The sequence below is a fragment of the Chlorocebus sabaeus genome, chromosome 20 (assembly GCF_047675955.1).
Source record: "Chlorocebus sabaeus isolate Y175 chromosome 20, mChlSab1.0.hap1, whole genome shotgun sequence".
Classification (NCBI taxonomy): Eukaryota; Metazoa; Chordata; class Mammalia; order Primates; family Cercopithecidae; genus Chlorocebus; species Chlorocebus sabaeus.
In genome coordinates, this window is record NC_132923.1 from 42,513,145 (window position 1) to 42,528,176 (window position 15,032).

At 48.9% G+C, this 15,032-nt stretch overlaps 1 protein-coding gene across 1 annotated transcript in view; it reads left to right on the forward strand.

Moving 5' to 3' along the window:
• Positions 1–15,032, forward strand: part of ABCA4 (ATP binding cassette subfamily A member 4) — a 129,910-nt gene that overhangs the window by 15,578 nt on the left and 99,300 nt on the right. Inside the window, exons 5-6 of the mRNA XM_007977907.3 lie at positions 2,760–2,887; positions 7,249–7,446. Of these exons, the coding sequence (XP_007976098.3) occupies positions 2,760–2,887; positions 7,249–7,446 (326 nt within the window). The remainder of the gene's footprint in view (positions 1–2,759; positions 2,888–7,248; positions 7,447–15,032) is intronic.

Here is a 15,032-nt window from a genome sequence, read left to right on the forward strand (position 1 = left end):
GTGTACCGGGAGCCAGCACGCTCCCCCTTCCCCCCAGGGCCACAGTAGCCCTGTCACCTGGGTGGTCTGGCGTGCCAAGCCTGGGCAACATCGCTCCCAGCTTTTCTTGTTTTGCCCCTTCTCCCCAGCAAGATATTTGTATGTAAGGTCAGGTGAGTGAGTTAAAGAATAACGAAGAGATAAACAGTCAAATGGAGTCCTGACTCTCAGGTCAAGACAACAGTTATTTACTGAATGCCTCACGTCATTCAACAGACATTTATTGAGACTCTGATTTGATGTCAGTCTTTAATGCTGGGTGTCAGAGAGAGGTGACTTCAAGGGCTTGCATCTGTGCACTCAGCATTGCTAGGTACAATGAGGAGTATAATAAAAGCAGGAGCCATAGCCCCCAACTCTCAAGAGATCTCCCATGTGTGTGTCTGCATGTGCATGCATGTGTGTGCATGTGTGTGCATGCATGTGTGTGCATGTGTGTGTGCATGCATGTGCGTGCATGTGCGTGCATGTGTGTGCATGTGTGTGTGCATGCATGTGTGTGCATGTGTTGCGTGCATGTGTGTGCATGCATGTGCGTGCATGTGTGTGCATGTGTGTGTGCATGTGTGTGCATGCGTGTGTGTGCATGCATGTGTGTGTGTCATGCATGTGTGTGTGCATGTTGTGCGTGCATGTGTGTGCATGTGTGTGTGCGTGCATGTGTGTGCATGTGTGTGTGCGCATGTTGTGCGTGCATGTGTGTGCGTGTGTGTTGGGGATGGTGTTGGTGGAGTGAGAGTGTACAAGGCTGTATATGAAGGGGTAATTGGGAAAAGAAGAGTGGAGCTGGCACCCAGCGACAGGAGGAAAAGCAGGAGGCTGGGTTTGGAAGACAGCCGGATTTATGTTTTTGAAAAGGAGGGAAGACTAGAATAAAAGGGAGCAGCTCCCCTCAGCGCCCTCTTCTTCCCTTGGGGCCTTGTGTCCAGCTTTCCCCAAAGTCCTCAAATCTTTCCTATGCAAAGGGGAGTGACAGTGGGCACAACTCTCAGGGCGCCCATTACTGTGAGAGAGGCCACTGTGCCACTGTGTGGTCAAACTTCAGGACTGGCTTCCCCTGCCCTAGCTGCATGGACAGGCCTGTGGGGTTCGCCCAAGACCCTTCCAGAGGAAAGTAGCTGCAACATGAATCCGGATATGGTGCTGTTCAGGAAAAGGCACAACCTGGGGATGACAAGGGTGGCTGTCCAGCACACAGGGGCAGGCCTCTTGGCCACTTGGGGAGGGGAGAATTTGAAGAGGGAGAGAATGGGACGCTGTGGAATTGAGACCAGGAAAGAATGGGGACACGTGATGGTTAAAGTTAGTTAGAGAAGAACTGGGAGATAAACAGTCACCCATGCCCCTGAAGAACTCGGGGTGAAGAGACTGGCATTTTCACACACTCCAGTGCTTTCCCTTCATGTCGAAGTCCCTTCATAGACATCCAGGCCCACAAGGCTCTTCTCTGGCCAGAGCCTCATGAGCTACAGCACTAGCGGGATTGAGGCAGGATATTTAGCAGCATCCCTGGCCTCTACCCACCAGCACCTCCCCAGTTGTGACACCCAGAAATGTCTTTAGATCTTGCCAAATATTCCTAGGAGGATGAAATTCCCCTGTTCCAGCTCCCCAGACCCACCTCAATGAGAAGCACTGTCCTAGACCAACCCCACAAAGCATCTGACACCCCCCACCCAGCCCTGGCTAACTTTTTCCACCTTCTTACTAAATTGGCCCTGGAAGCCAGCCAAGGAGGAGGGTGCTTGTGTGAATCTCCCAGGAAGGGTAAGAATATTAATTTGATCATAACAAGCATTTATTGAGTGCTCTCTGTTTTGAGGCCTGGGAGCTAAGCACTTCGCATTCCTTACCCCGAGTCAACAATCCTATGAGGGAGATGTGGAAAGTGCAGACACAGGGACAGGTTCAGTCACTTGCCCCAAGGTCACCTTAACTGTTAGGTGTTCTTTATGCCTCCTTATAAAGAAACCCTGCCTCTCAGAGGTGTTGAGAGGAGCTGGAGAGAGCCCAGGTATGTGCCTGGCTCTCCTCTTTCTACATGGAGCTTTTCCTGCCCTTAATGGCCCCAGCTCATTTCTCTTAGTCCATGTCAGTGCCCTGAGCATCTCAGCCCAAGCTGAGATGATAGAAACACCCAGAAGGGTCCTCTACCCTGTGACAGCTGCAGTGTGGGAAAAGCACGTGTCTCCTCCGATCCTAGACCAGGGCTTCTCGACCTCAGCATTACTGACACTTGGGGCCAGATAACCCTTTGTGTGGGGGAGGGAGGAATGTCCTGGGCCTTGAAGGATGTTTAGCAGTACCCCTGGCCTCTACCCACCAGCACCTCCGCAGTTGTGACACCCAGAAATGTCTTTAGATCTTGCCAAATATTCCCAGGAGGATGAAATTCCCCTGTTCCAGCTCCCCAGACCCACCTCAATGAGAAGCACTGTCCTAGACCAACCCCACAAAGCATCTGTCACCCCCACTCAGCTCTGGCTAACTTTTTCCACCTTCTTACTAAATTGGGCCCAGCTGCTTCAGCAGTCAGTGTTGTGACCGTGTTGGGGGGCAGCCCACTGGCAAGAGCCTCACCTCTAGGGGCTCCCAGAGACCCCAAGAACAGTCTTCCTCTGAGAGTCGAGTTAGAAGTGTTCCCAATCAACTCTAGCTGTTTCCCCTTTTTTGACCCATTTCCCCTTCAATACCCTGTTCTTTCTCTTATTCATATGTAGGAAGAGGAATACGGATACGGGATATCTTGAAAGACGAAGAAACACTGACACTATTTCTCATTAAAAACATTGGCCTGTCTGACTCAGTGGTCCACCTTCTGATCAACTCTCAGGTCCGTCCGGAGCAGGTAGGTGGATGTCACTGGCTGGTGGTCCCTGGAGGGGAGCGGGGAAGCAGCCAGCCTGAGAAAGGCAAGAAACATGTTGACTTTATTCTTTTTTCTTCCTTGTGTTCACATTCAGAATCCATCACTTAATGCCTTGTATTTAGAAAAAAACCGGGGGATCACTTGAGATCATGATCATTTTCATCATAGGACTCAAAGCTGCACACATCCTAGCAACTTTAAAATATCTCAGGTTTTTATAACTGGAAGGAAACTTAGAGATCATGGGGTACAACCTCCTCTTTATAGATGAGGAAACAGGAGTCTATTCATTTATTACTCAAATATTTAGGGTCAGTTGTAGGTATTAGAGCACAGTGTGAACCAGACAGGCAAAACCCCAGGCTGAGGAACTTCCATTCCAGTGGGGCCACAGGCAACGCTCAGGTAAGCAGAGACTCTGCTATGTGGCTCCTGGCTGTGATGGCTGCTGCAAGGAAAATCCAGCAGGGCCAGGGGTTAGAGAGGGACACAAGGGCAGGTTTAAGGGGGATGCTCAGGAAGGCCTTCCTGATGAGGTGGTATTTGAGCAGAGTTGTCTGTCAGCCACACAGTGAGAGGAGCGTTCCGGGCTGGGAAGCTGCCAGCACAGTGCTGGCAAGTGCTGCGGTGGCATCCCGGGGCTACAGAACCTGAGACGCTGCAGAAGAGCCCACCTCTGCTTTCCTGGACCACTTCCTTCTCAGCACCAGGAGACTCCTTCTTCTATCCCCTGGCACATTTCTGACCTGTGTATACACCCCCAATTTATCTTATCCCTTTAAATAATCTCCTCTATTTATGTAGAGTATTCTTACCACTAATTCATGACTTGCACATCCCTTAGCTCCTTTACTCCTCACAACAATCCTGAGATGGGTCAACAGAGAAGGAGGCTTGGGCATCTGGTGCTGGGGTGATTTGTGCACAGTTACAGGGCTAGAAATTGTCAGAGCCAGATGGAATCCAGCTCCTCTCTTTTTTTTGAGATGGAGTCTTGCTCTGTTGCCCAGGCTGGAGTGCAGTGGCTGGATCTCAGCTCACTGCAAGCTCCGCCTCCCGGGTTTATGCCATTCTCCTGCCTCAGCCTCCTGAGTAGCTGGGACTACAGGTGCCCACCACCTCACCCGGCTAGTTTTTTGTATTTTTTAGTAGTGACGGGGTTTCACTGGGTTAGCCAGGATGGTCTCGATCTCCTGACCTCGTGATTCGCCTGTCTCAGCCTCCCAAAGTGCTGGGATTACAGGCTTGAGCCACCGTGCCCAGCCTCCAGGTCCTCTCAATCCTAACCTTTCTTAACCTTTCTTAAGAGGTTAAGAAACCTCTTAATCCAGTGTTTCTTACTCCAGTCCAGGGGCTCTCAAAGCCCAGAGACCAGCAGCATCAGCAATGCCTGGGAGCTTGTTAGGAATGCAAATTCTCAGGCCCCACTCCAGGCGAACTGGGTCCAAAGCCCTGGGATAAGGCCCAGCAATCTGTGCTTCACAAGCCCTCCAGGTGATTCTGCAGGCTCAGGTGTGAGAGCTGCAGCTGTCCTCTGGGCCTTCAGGGCTCCCTGCCCAGCTTCTTCGGTGTGATGAACACAGCAAGAATGCAAGATCTGCAGCAGCTGATATACCAGACACCCTCCCGGCTCCCTCCTGGCTGGGTCTGGTCTTCCTCCAGACTCCAGGAGAGAACGAGACATAAACACAACTTCAGAGCCTGTGTCAACCCTGAGATCAAGGTCTGCACAGGGTGCTTTCTGAGTCCAGAGGAGTGAGGGACCCCACCCCACCTGGTCAGCACCGGCTCCTGGAAGCAGGTTCTCACACTGGTTCCCTGCACAGTGAAGGAGCCCATACCTGCTTTTCTGGCTTCTCAGACCCTGAGGTTTTCACCGAAACTAGACAAGGGGAACCCAGGGTCAGCCTGGAGGCAGGGTGAGCTTGGCGCCTGCAGTGCCCAGGCCCTGGGGTGGTGCGGCTCCTGCCAGGCCCTGTTTAGCTTCCTCTCCCACCCCCACAGAGGGGGTGCTGTCGGCACCGATTGCTCATTTTCCCCTTTGCTTTCTCTTCAGCTCGTAAAACTCAAGTCCTGACAATGCCTGTGATGACTTCCAGTTGGTAATAAAAGGGAGATGAAGATAAGGACAGGAATTTCGGGGAAATTTCTTTCCAGTTCCTTACTAACGTGACATTTGGATCTCTAGCGCTGTGCTTCTGGCATCAGTGCCGAGGCCTTTCATGTGGGAGAACAGAGGCTGGGGTCACCAGGTTGTGCCTTTATTTCGTATTGCTGGCTCTGATGAGCTGATGCTCTGCTGATTAGCAAACCCTGAGCCATCTGCACTTCGCAGAGGCACGTTCCAGCCAACCGGGCTCTCTCTGCCCACTTCCCAGGATGCTTTGCCTCGTGGGCTCACCTGTCTTCTAGCTCCTGATCTGTATCTCCACCTCCATCCAGCTCCGGGGCTCCTTATCAGCACTGTTCCCAGAACTGTCCATCACCATGGCAACGTTCTCTCTGGGCGCTGTCCAACATGGGAGCTCACCTCTGTGTTGTTGTTCATGCTCATTGAATGTGGATTTGTGTCCTTTACCATCAGGACTGGATACCCCTCCTGGTCCTTTCTGCCTGGGGTCTGAGCACAGCTCAGAAGAAACCTCACCATCCCTACTCTCCATCTAGGGAATTAGAAGATGACAGGGGCTCAGTTCTCTGGCTCACCCCAACCCAATAAACTGGACATGCTTCAAGGCCTAGCTCAGATGTTGCCTCCTCAGTGAAATAATTTATAAACCTACCCTTCTTTGTCCTGCCTTCTCCCTCTTCCCTACTCACTGGCGAGCTAACAGGTGATGGTTAAGCTCTGGGTTCAAATCTCACAAGGCCACACACTTAGCTATGTGACTTCAGGCAAGTTAATTAACCACTCTGTGCCTCTCATTTCCTCATTTGTAAAATGGAAATAGCAAAAGTGCCTACCACCTATGGCGGTTGAAGTTAAAAGAAATAATATATGTGAACACTTGGAAGGGTGCCTGATACATAGTAAACACTCAGTAAATACTAGCTACTTTTAGTAGCTATTCTTCACACGCCCTCTTCAGTGCTCTGGTTTCACTGTTTTATGGGTCCCTGAGATTGAGAGGGTCCACACTGACTCCTGGTGAGCTGTGACCTGTGCCTCGTATGGGAACCAGGCTGCCATGTGTAGTCTGGGCAGTGTAGGAGGTAGCAGAGCTCAGGCTTGTTCTGCCCTCCAGCCCAGAGAGCCGTGTCGTTAGAAGTCATGGGAGACTGTGGTGCCCCGGGAATCTCATGAATTTGCCCATGGTACTCAGGGTCTTCCACTGCTATGGGAGTCCAGGACTCCAGGAGCCAGTTAAGGTGCTGGGTGGCCACGGGTCGCTGGTCAAGGTCCGGGCCTCTCCCCTGCCACCTGATCGCTGAGAGGCCATCATGAGGGTTGTACTTCAAGAACCACTATCCTTGAGCTCCCCAGGAGCTGCAGAATGTGCACTATGCAGGGCTTAGGGGCTCCAGACAAAATAGATGCAGAGTGTGGAGTTAAATTCGAATTTCAGATAAACAACAAGTAATTTTTTTGAATAATTATGTTCTATTTGGACCCAATTTGGGACGTATTTGTACTAAAGATTATTCATTTATCTGAAATTCAGATTCGACTGGGCATCTGGTACTTTTGTTTGCTAAATCCAAGAGCAAATTTGTTCTAGCTACTCCTCAACCCCACCTTCAGGGAGGAAGCCTTGATGGTACTGTCACATCATGCTATAAGAAGGGAATCCCTTGAATTGTAAATGGCACTCTGATAAGGGGAGGTATCGGGATCGTATTGGTTTCCTGTTGCTGCTGTAACAAATGACCACAAACTTAGTGACTTCAAACAACACAAATGCATTATCTTACGGTTCTGGAGGTCACAAGACTGAAAGTTAGGGGGTCAGCAGGACTGCATTCCTTACTAGGGAGTTCTAGAGAAAAATCCATTGTCCTGCCTCCTTCAGCCTCCAGAGACACTCTACAATCTTTGGCTAGTGGTCTCCTTCCATCCCAAGGCCAGTGGGGGCTCATCAAGTCTTTCTCACATCACATGACTCTGTTTCTTCTGCCTCCATCTTCCACATTTAAGGGACCCTTGTGATTACACAGGGGCCACCTAGAAAAGCCAAAATATTCTCCTTATTTTAAAATCAGCTAATTAGTGGCTTTAATGTCATCTGCGATCTTAATTCCCATTGCCATGTAACATAAGGTATTCCCATGTTCTGTGGGTTAGGACGTGGCTGTCTTTCCTACCACAGGGCAGTTTCTAGCATTGCCTCTTCTCCCTGCAGTTTGCTCATGGAGTACCGGACCTGGCGCTGAAGGACATCGCCTGCAGCGAGGCCCTCCTGGAGCGCTTCATCATCTTTAGCCAGCGACGCGGGGCACAGACTGTGCGCTATACCCTGTGCTCCCTTTCCCAGGGCACCCTACAGTGGATAGAAGACACTCTGTATGCCAACGTGGACTTCTTCAAGCTCTTCCGTGTGGTAAGGGAGGGGTCTGGCTGCTCGCCAATTGCAAGGTGATTCTTGGGGCAGCAGAGCCTGACGAATTGACCTTGGGGAGGGCGTGAGCCTGGTGTTCCGGACAATCCTTGCAAAAGCTCCAGGCTCCCAGGACTCAAAAAATCACAACTGATAGTATTTCTAAAACAGTGGCCCAGGGACCCAGAAGTCACTATGAGGTTCACCATTAGGTATGTGGCTGTGGCATGTTTCTGTCCACTTTAAATGTGGGGACAGTCCCCTTCACCTCCTCTAGCAGAGTGGTAAAGGAAGGAGGAGGCCTGGTTTGACTCCCTGACCTGCTATTTCCTAGCCAGGTGATCGTGGTAAGATATTGAACCTCTTCGGGTCCCAGTACTCATCTATAAAACAAATATAATACTTTATAGAGTGGTAGGAATTATATAAGAAAAAGTATATGCAAAACATTTCATAAATTTTAATAAATGAAGGCTCCATGCTTCGTCCTCTGGAACTGGTCTCAACCTCAATGGTTGGTGTTTCTAGAGAGAAAAAGTGACAGAGAAAGTTTGATAGTCTCAAAAATTTGGAAAGCCCTGATCTAGCTAAACCCTTTGTTCTAGAACTGCATCCCAGACAGACTGCTTGGGACCTGAAAATACCTCCTCCTTTGCTAGAAGGATAAGATGAGAAGGAATGAGATAAAGGAGGTGTAGAGCAGAGGTTTTCATACTGCAAAGTGCATAAACACCATCAGAGAAGTTGGTAAAAGATGCAAGTTCTAAATCCCCACCCCCAATCACTCTGATTCAGAAGAACCAGGCCGGGCCCAGAATCGATCCTATTACCTTAGGCGATTCTGATGAAGATCATTGTAGGCCACACTTTCAGAAACACTCAAAATTAGAATCCTTCAGAGAAGGTGGCATGTATAATATTTCTAGCATGGAATTATGTTTTTGTGGGTTTTTTTGCCTACCTTTTAATTTCTAGAACTGTGTTTTAGGGAATGTCAGTCACTAAGAACTTGATTGAGGAATTGTGTTTTGTCTGTTTTATGACTGCTCTCTCAAGTCTCAGGAAACCCACTCTCAGCTTGTCTTAAAAAGCAAGCTGAAGGCTTTTAAAAATGAAGCAACATAAAATAAGACCCCTCAGTTTCTGGCAGAGTCCACTCTTAATCCCTTTCAATGTGTGACTTTCCATGGAAAGTTACTCTACAATTTTCCCAGCTCGTCAGGGTGGGGCCCCAGAGTGACTATGAAGGGTCAGAACCTAGGGATGCCACCATCAGTGACAGCCCAGGACCCCAGGAAAGGTTTCTTGGCTCACCACACTATAGGAAGAATAAAACGTCATGTAGTCCAAATGTCTCTATTCAAAGTTTCAAAAAGAACCTGATTTTAGACACGCTCCTTGACTTGTTTTCAGAATCAGACAGAAGAGTGAGGCAACAAAGGTCCCTTATTCCAGGCAGCTGAATACCAGCACAGCCAGGAGTCCAGTGCTGGTGTTTGCAGAGCCGCCAGAGGCTCCCTCTCCGGTGTCCAGGGCCCTCATGCTCTGCAGAATGGCAGAATGAGCAATGTCTGTGCACCTGGGCTTTGCAGGCAGGGCCCGGGCTCCCAGGTTCATGTAATCCTCTTGTCACCATGAAGGGAACAGGGTCATTCTTCTCTTCTTGAAGTACCTTGGCCATCAGTATAGGTAAATTTACCTCCCCGGACATGACCACTAACTCTGGGATGTCAATGCCAGAGATAGCAGGGTAAATGGGTGCCTGGGTAAAACTTTCCATCGGCGACTAGAACCAAAACTCAGGACACTGGCTTCTAAATGTTTCTTTATCAGACAAGAAAGACCAGAAAGTCTTTCCTTACGCCTTCACACACTGCCTTGGCAAATGCCAGCATTGAGAAACCCTGGGCTACCTTGACCTGTCGCCCTTGCACACCACAGATGGGTCCTGGGGGCTTGCTTTCTCCGTTTCTGTGTGCAGGCACTCAAACCTGGCCGGGCACCTGTGAGGGGCCAGGGATTGTGCTGAGGCCAAGGCTCCAGATGTGAACCTTCCACCCTCACTGAACTCACAGCCAGACCAGAGACAAGCAAACAGGACATTTCACAGCAGTGCAGCCTAGAAAGGGCCAACACCAGCAGCATTTGCCCCCCACCCGCCCACCCCTCCACCACCAGCAGCAGTTTTTAAAAGCTTCCCCAGTGATTCAATGTGTACTACAAATGCCTGGCCCCCACCCCCAGAGATTCTGAGTCAGCTGGCCTAGGGTGCAGCCTTGACTTCACTGTGTTAAAAACCTTCCCAGGTAAGTCCAATGTCCAGCCAAGACTGAGAATCACTGACCTAGAACTTAAGAGTTTGATTTACAACCTCAATCTCTATAGACCACGCATAATAATAGTACCCCACACACCTCTGAGGGTCCAAAGAACTTTCATTTGATCACCCATGAGACCACCATGGTGTGGAGATGCTTTCTCTCTCCTGTTCTGTTAACAAAGCTGGTGAGCGACAGAGCCGAGATGCTTTCTCTCTCCTGTTCTGTTAACAAAGCTGGTGAGCGACAGAGCTTGCAGTGGACCGGGAGACTGCCCAGAGGAGAAAGCCCTGTGGGGAGCCGGCCTCTGTTAACCTCGGAGCACCACCTCTACCTGCTCTCCTCTCACTCCTGCTTCAGTCTCAGTGGGAAAAGATCCAGCCGATGCAGGACATATCTAGTCTTCTGGTGCCTTTAAAATGTGCTTTTCCATTTGACAAATGGATTACACTAAAAACAAAAATTTACCAAAAACAAAAAAAAAGAAACCTGAAATAAATTGCAGGCATTAAAATGGGACTTTGCCTTTATTGCTCCTGGACCCATTCTATTTGGGTTTTCAGAAAAACAAGCCTAAGGCAGGCCCAGAAAGGCTCAGGGCAGACCCTCCGACCCTCTGGGAGGAGCATCAGGCAGGCAGGGGCTGCTCCGGGGTCGGGGCCGGGGCCGGGGAAGGGGCTCCGCCAGGACGCGGCTGTTATTGCAGCTGTTTGGCGCACAGCCATGCTTAGCTGCAGTGCAGGAATGCTGGGCCTTCTGTTCTGGGCTGTTTCTCATACGCACGTAGGCCAGTGTATAAATAAGGTTTTATTAAATGCCAAATGAGTTCTCATTAACAAAGAAAGAGGGAAAATCTCACTAAACCACTGTAACGGCACCAGCCCACTTTGAGTAAGGAGCTGGGGCTGTGGGTGCAACCTCCGAGACGTGGGAACTTGAGCCTGAAGAATCGGAGGGGGGGCGCTGGGGTTAGCACCGACTGAGACCAGCTGTGTTTTCTCTGGGTTCCTTGGAGATCAGAAGTGAGTGTTGTCATCTTCAAACAATCCAAAGGTAGTACCCATGGCCTTACTACGTCCCTCCCACACCATCCCACCCATCCCCACGCGTACACTCACGCACTCATTTGCACACTATCGCACACGCTCACTTGCAAGTGCGCACACGCAGATTAACCTAGGTGGTCTGGGAGAGAAACAAGAGCCAAATGACTGAATTTTCTCCAAGGAAATTTATTAATAGCCACTCTTGGTTTCACCTGAAGGAGTCTGTCTTCACCTGCGGCCTTTGCAGGCTTAACGCCCCCAGCTTGAAACCCAGAAGCTCAGACCTGGGCCCAAGGTATTATTAGTGCCAACACTACCTGAAATGTTTCGCACCTCATAAAAAATGGTGTGTCAGTTTCGGGTGAGAGGTTGGGACGCTTCCCATCTGATTTGGCCCAAGGCATGCATGCCCCTCCTCCTCCTCCTCCCCTTCCTCCTCCCCCTCTTCCCCCTACCATCCTTCCTGTTTTCTCTCCAACTCTGGTGCACAGCTTTGAAATCTTGCTGAGAAGCAAATCTGTCCCTTCTGCTTTGAATGTTTATTTGTGGAAGTTCGGCAGGGGAACCGAGGCGGGTGCCAAGACCTGCCACGCTGCTGGGAAGTCTGAGTCTCCCTCCCTTCCCCCTCCTAAATGCCTGTTGATAGAGAAAAGTCAGCCTCCTCGGCATTTGGGTTCACGGTTTTCCTTTGAAAATGCTTCCAGTGTGGCATGATTCAGCTTTCTTTTCTGTCCCCCAAGCACTGCTCTGTTGCCATTTTTACTATCTGATTGCATTTTATCCGTGTCTTTTTGACTACGGAGTGGCTGGACATTGAGTTCCAGGAAGAAAAGGGCCCAATCTTGGGGTTCCGACTACATGCGCCTATCAATGTCCTGTTTAGTTCTCGGCTCTGCTCCCTGAATTCCTGAGTCACTGGGGAGAGGCATGGGTGGACCGCCCCCTGCCCAGTGAGAGCTGCCACTTGCTGCTCTCCTGGGTCATTCGTTGCAGTTTGTTAAATTTTCAACTATGCATTTCAATTTTCGGATGGATATTGCTGCGTCAAGTATCTGGGAAAGCCCCCACATCTACAGGATTTCACAGTGAGGTCCCACTAATAGTGTGACTTAATGACTTCCTCTTTCTTTCCAATTTCTCCCACTTCTCCGTGAGGGTTTTGGGAGGGGAGAAGAGAAAGGAGTGATGCCCGAGTGCCAGTACCGGGGAACAGCAGGGCTATTGGGAGGAAACAAAACTAAGTCAGGAAGGTTTTTTGTTGTTGTTGTTGTTTTGGGGTTTTATGAAAATATTCAAGTCACAGGAAGTATATTTGATTCATAGCATTAGTATTTTTTCTGCCTGCATCTACAAAAATCTGTACCTATTACAATCAAAATATCCTCTGGGTGAACGGATTTCAACAAAGAAGAAATAAAAATGAAATAAAAGAGAGGCCCCTTCGTGCACATTGAACCTACTGACTCGATTGTCACTTGCTTGCCTTGATGTCTTTTCAGCTCTAGGCAGGCAGTAGGCCAGGGCTTATTTTCATGACAGATCAGATGTTGCTTTTATGGATTTACAAAGAAAGAAATACTGAGAGGTCAAAACTGAAGTCACTTAAGACAACAGCAGGCCCCTGGGAAGGCTGCCATTGAGGATAATGAGTCCTGGGGTCCTGGCCTTTGTTCAGTAAATACGCACTGGGCGCCTCCAATGTGTGCCCCAATGTGTGAGGCGTCAGGTTCTCTCCAGGGTCAGCTGGTTTTAAGAAGGGTTTTGGCTTCCGATATGTTTTATCTCTACAGAACAGTAGCTCTTAACCTTTCTTATGGATTAGGATTACCTTCGAGAATCTGACTACAGCTCTAGACCTATTCCCTAAAGAAACCCCAGTTCACGCGGACACACAGGATGGGGCTCATGGAGCAGCTGAAGCCAGACCCCAGGTTAATAGCTTTTACATATAATGTTTTTCTACCTACCTCTAATATGCATCCTTTACGAAGAGGTCTCAGTATACACAGATTCTTCCTTAACTTTGTTTATGAAGTAATCAGCATCCTCCCTGCCCCCTTCAGCATCCTCCCTGCCCCTGAGCACAGGATCCAATGGCCTGAGGACCACAGGCCTGGGCAGCTGCTGGGGCATACAGGCATCTCTTAGTGTCTGAGAGACTGGGCCCTGGCTCTATGTTGGCTCCTAACTTGCTGCCATTTAAAGGAAATCTGAGCCTCACATGTGTAAAATTGAGAAAATAAGACTTGTCCTACAAAGCTCATGGAATAGTAATGAAATTCACATTAGAGAAGAGATGGAAAAACACTTTGAACAAAAAGCATTTTGCTCTTATGAAAGCAAGAACACAGCTTCTTTTGAGAGGCCCTTTGTTCCCCATTTCTCCTTCTTCAGACCCCCCCAAGACCAGGAGAAGGTCTGTCTCATGGAGTGACCTTTTGGCTGCCCCTAGATTCCAAGCTCACTTTTGCTTTCATTAACCACAGATACTGGGACGGACAGAAAAAGACCTAGTTTCTGTTGAGCCACAGAGAGTCCCATAACTTGTCTGTTCACATACCCGAGAGCCCACCCTCTGGTTGAGACTCTCAGTTCCTTCTCGTTCTGGGAGACTGTGTGTCTCTGTGACCTCCTGGTAGAGACAGTTTGGCATGTCCCCCAACCCCCCAGTGATTGAGTCTGAATTCTCCACTGATGACGCATTTCCTAGCGCTCAGGGTGTCCCCTCCTGGTTGCCCCCTCTCCACTGAAGCCGGCTTCCTCCCTTTTCATTTGATGCTTAACAACTGTCAGGTTGCAAGAAACATGCTTCAAATCCACATTCTCCCAGTTGCCTAGCAACAACTTCCGTCCCGGATAAATGTGGGTTTCCTGTAGCTCAGCCCAGGACTGAACACAGCAGTACACACTTCTGTCCACTGCTTCAACTGCTTTTCACCTCTGGTCTGCATGCCTTCAAGACTGCAGCTCATCCCTCCCTTCAGAACCTTCCGTGGCCCCCAGAGGCCATGTCTGCCCCAGAAAGACACGTTTCACCTGAGGCTACTTATTTACCCTTGTGTTAGGTATATCCTCAACTTAGAAATTAATGCTGTTTCCGGATTGTCTTCTTTGAATCACAGAAAGTAAAACAACAAAACATTCAATGCCTAAGACATTTTATATGCTGGTAGAGTGACATCTGTTTGATGAACACATTTGATCCAAAGCATCAGAAATACTATGCAAACAAGACTTTTTAGGAGATGATAAACATGTCTGTTCTACCTTAAGAAAAAATATTACACAGTCCCAAAGGAGAGACATGGTTTTGATCCCAGACAACCCAAGCAGAGGCCTCTTAGGGCCAGAATCTTCTTGGCTGCTGCCTAGGACCTTGTATCAATTTCTTAAGCACAGGATCAAGGCCTAAGGGCCCCTTAGACTGACCTCAGTTAATAGAGGCAGATCCCTTCACAGCCTTATCTTCCTTAAGAGGTCTAGTCTGACCTTGAACTTGGGTTGGCAGTGCTTGGTCAGTCGTGATGTGTGACATGGAAGAGTTATTTTTTACTTGGAAAATTAAGAGAACTTGTTTGGCATAGGAAATGTGTGTGTGTGTGTGTGTGATGTTTGTCGTTTTGATCTGTGACCTTTTTTTCCAGAAATAGTTTCACAGTTCCATTCCAACTAAACTTACAGTCTCTTCCTGTTCTTTGACAGAAACAATTCATATGAATTTGAATAGATAATCAGGGAGGGGGAACTCAAAGAAGAGGAGAGCCCTGGGAAAGTTATGTTATGATTTATGGCAACCTCAGTCAGGTAACTGTGAACAGGTACATATGGAGGGCTCCCTCGGGACCACGCAATATTCAGAGATGTAAGGTGTGAGGACTGGACCCTCATTTACCATTCCCACTAAAAAGAGCTGGAAAGGAAATTGTAGCTGTAGCACTAGGCACATAGCTGGAGCTTAGTAACTATTTAGTGAGTGAATGTTATTAAATTATTAACAAGATGGAAAAAAGAGTATTAGCCACACAAAAATGCATCTCAAGCTATTGTTTCTCTGTTCCCTTTCCCCCAAATTCCTGGTCTTGCTCTTAGCTGGCTGTCTCTCTAAGCACTCTCTTGCTGACTCTCCTCACATTCCTTTCTCCACCTGGAATTCCTGGGCCCTCCCCTTTTACTCACAGACACTGTCTCACTCTCACAGCCATCAGTTTGTCTCTTTACAAACCTC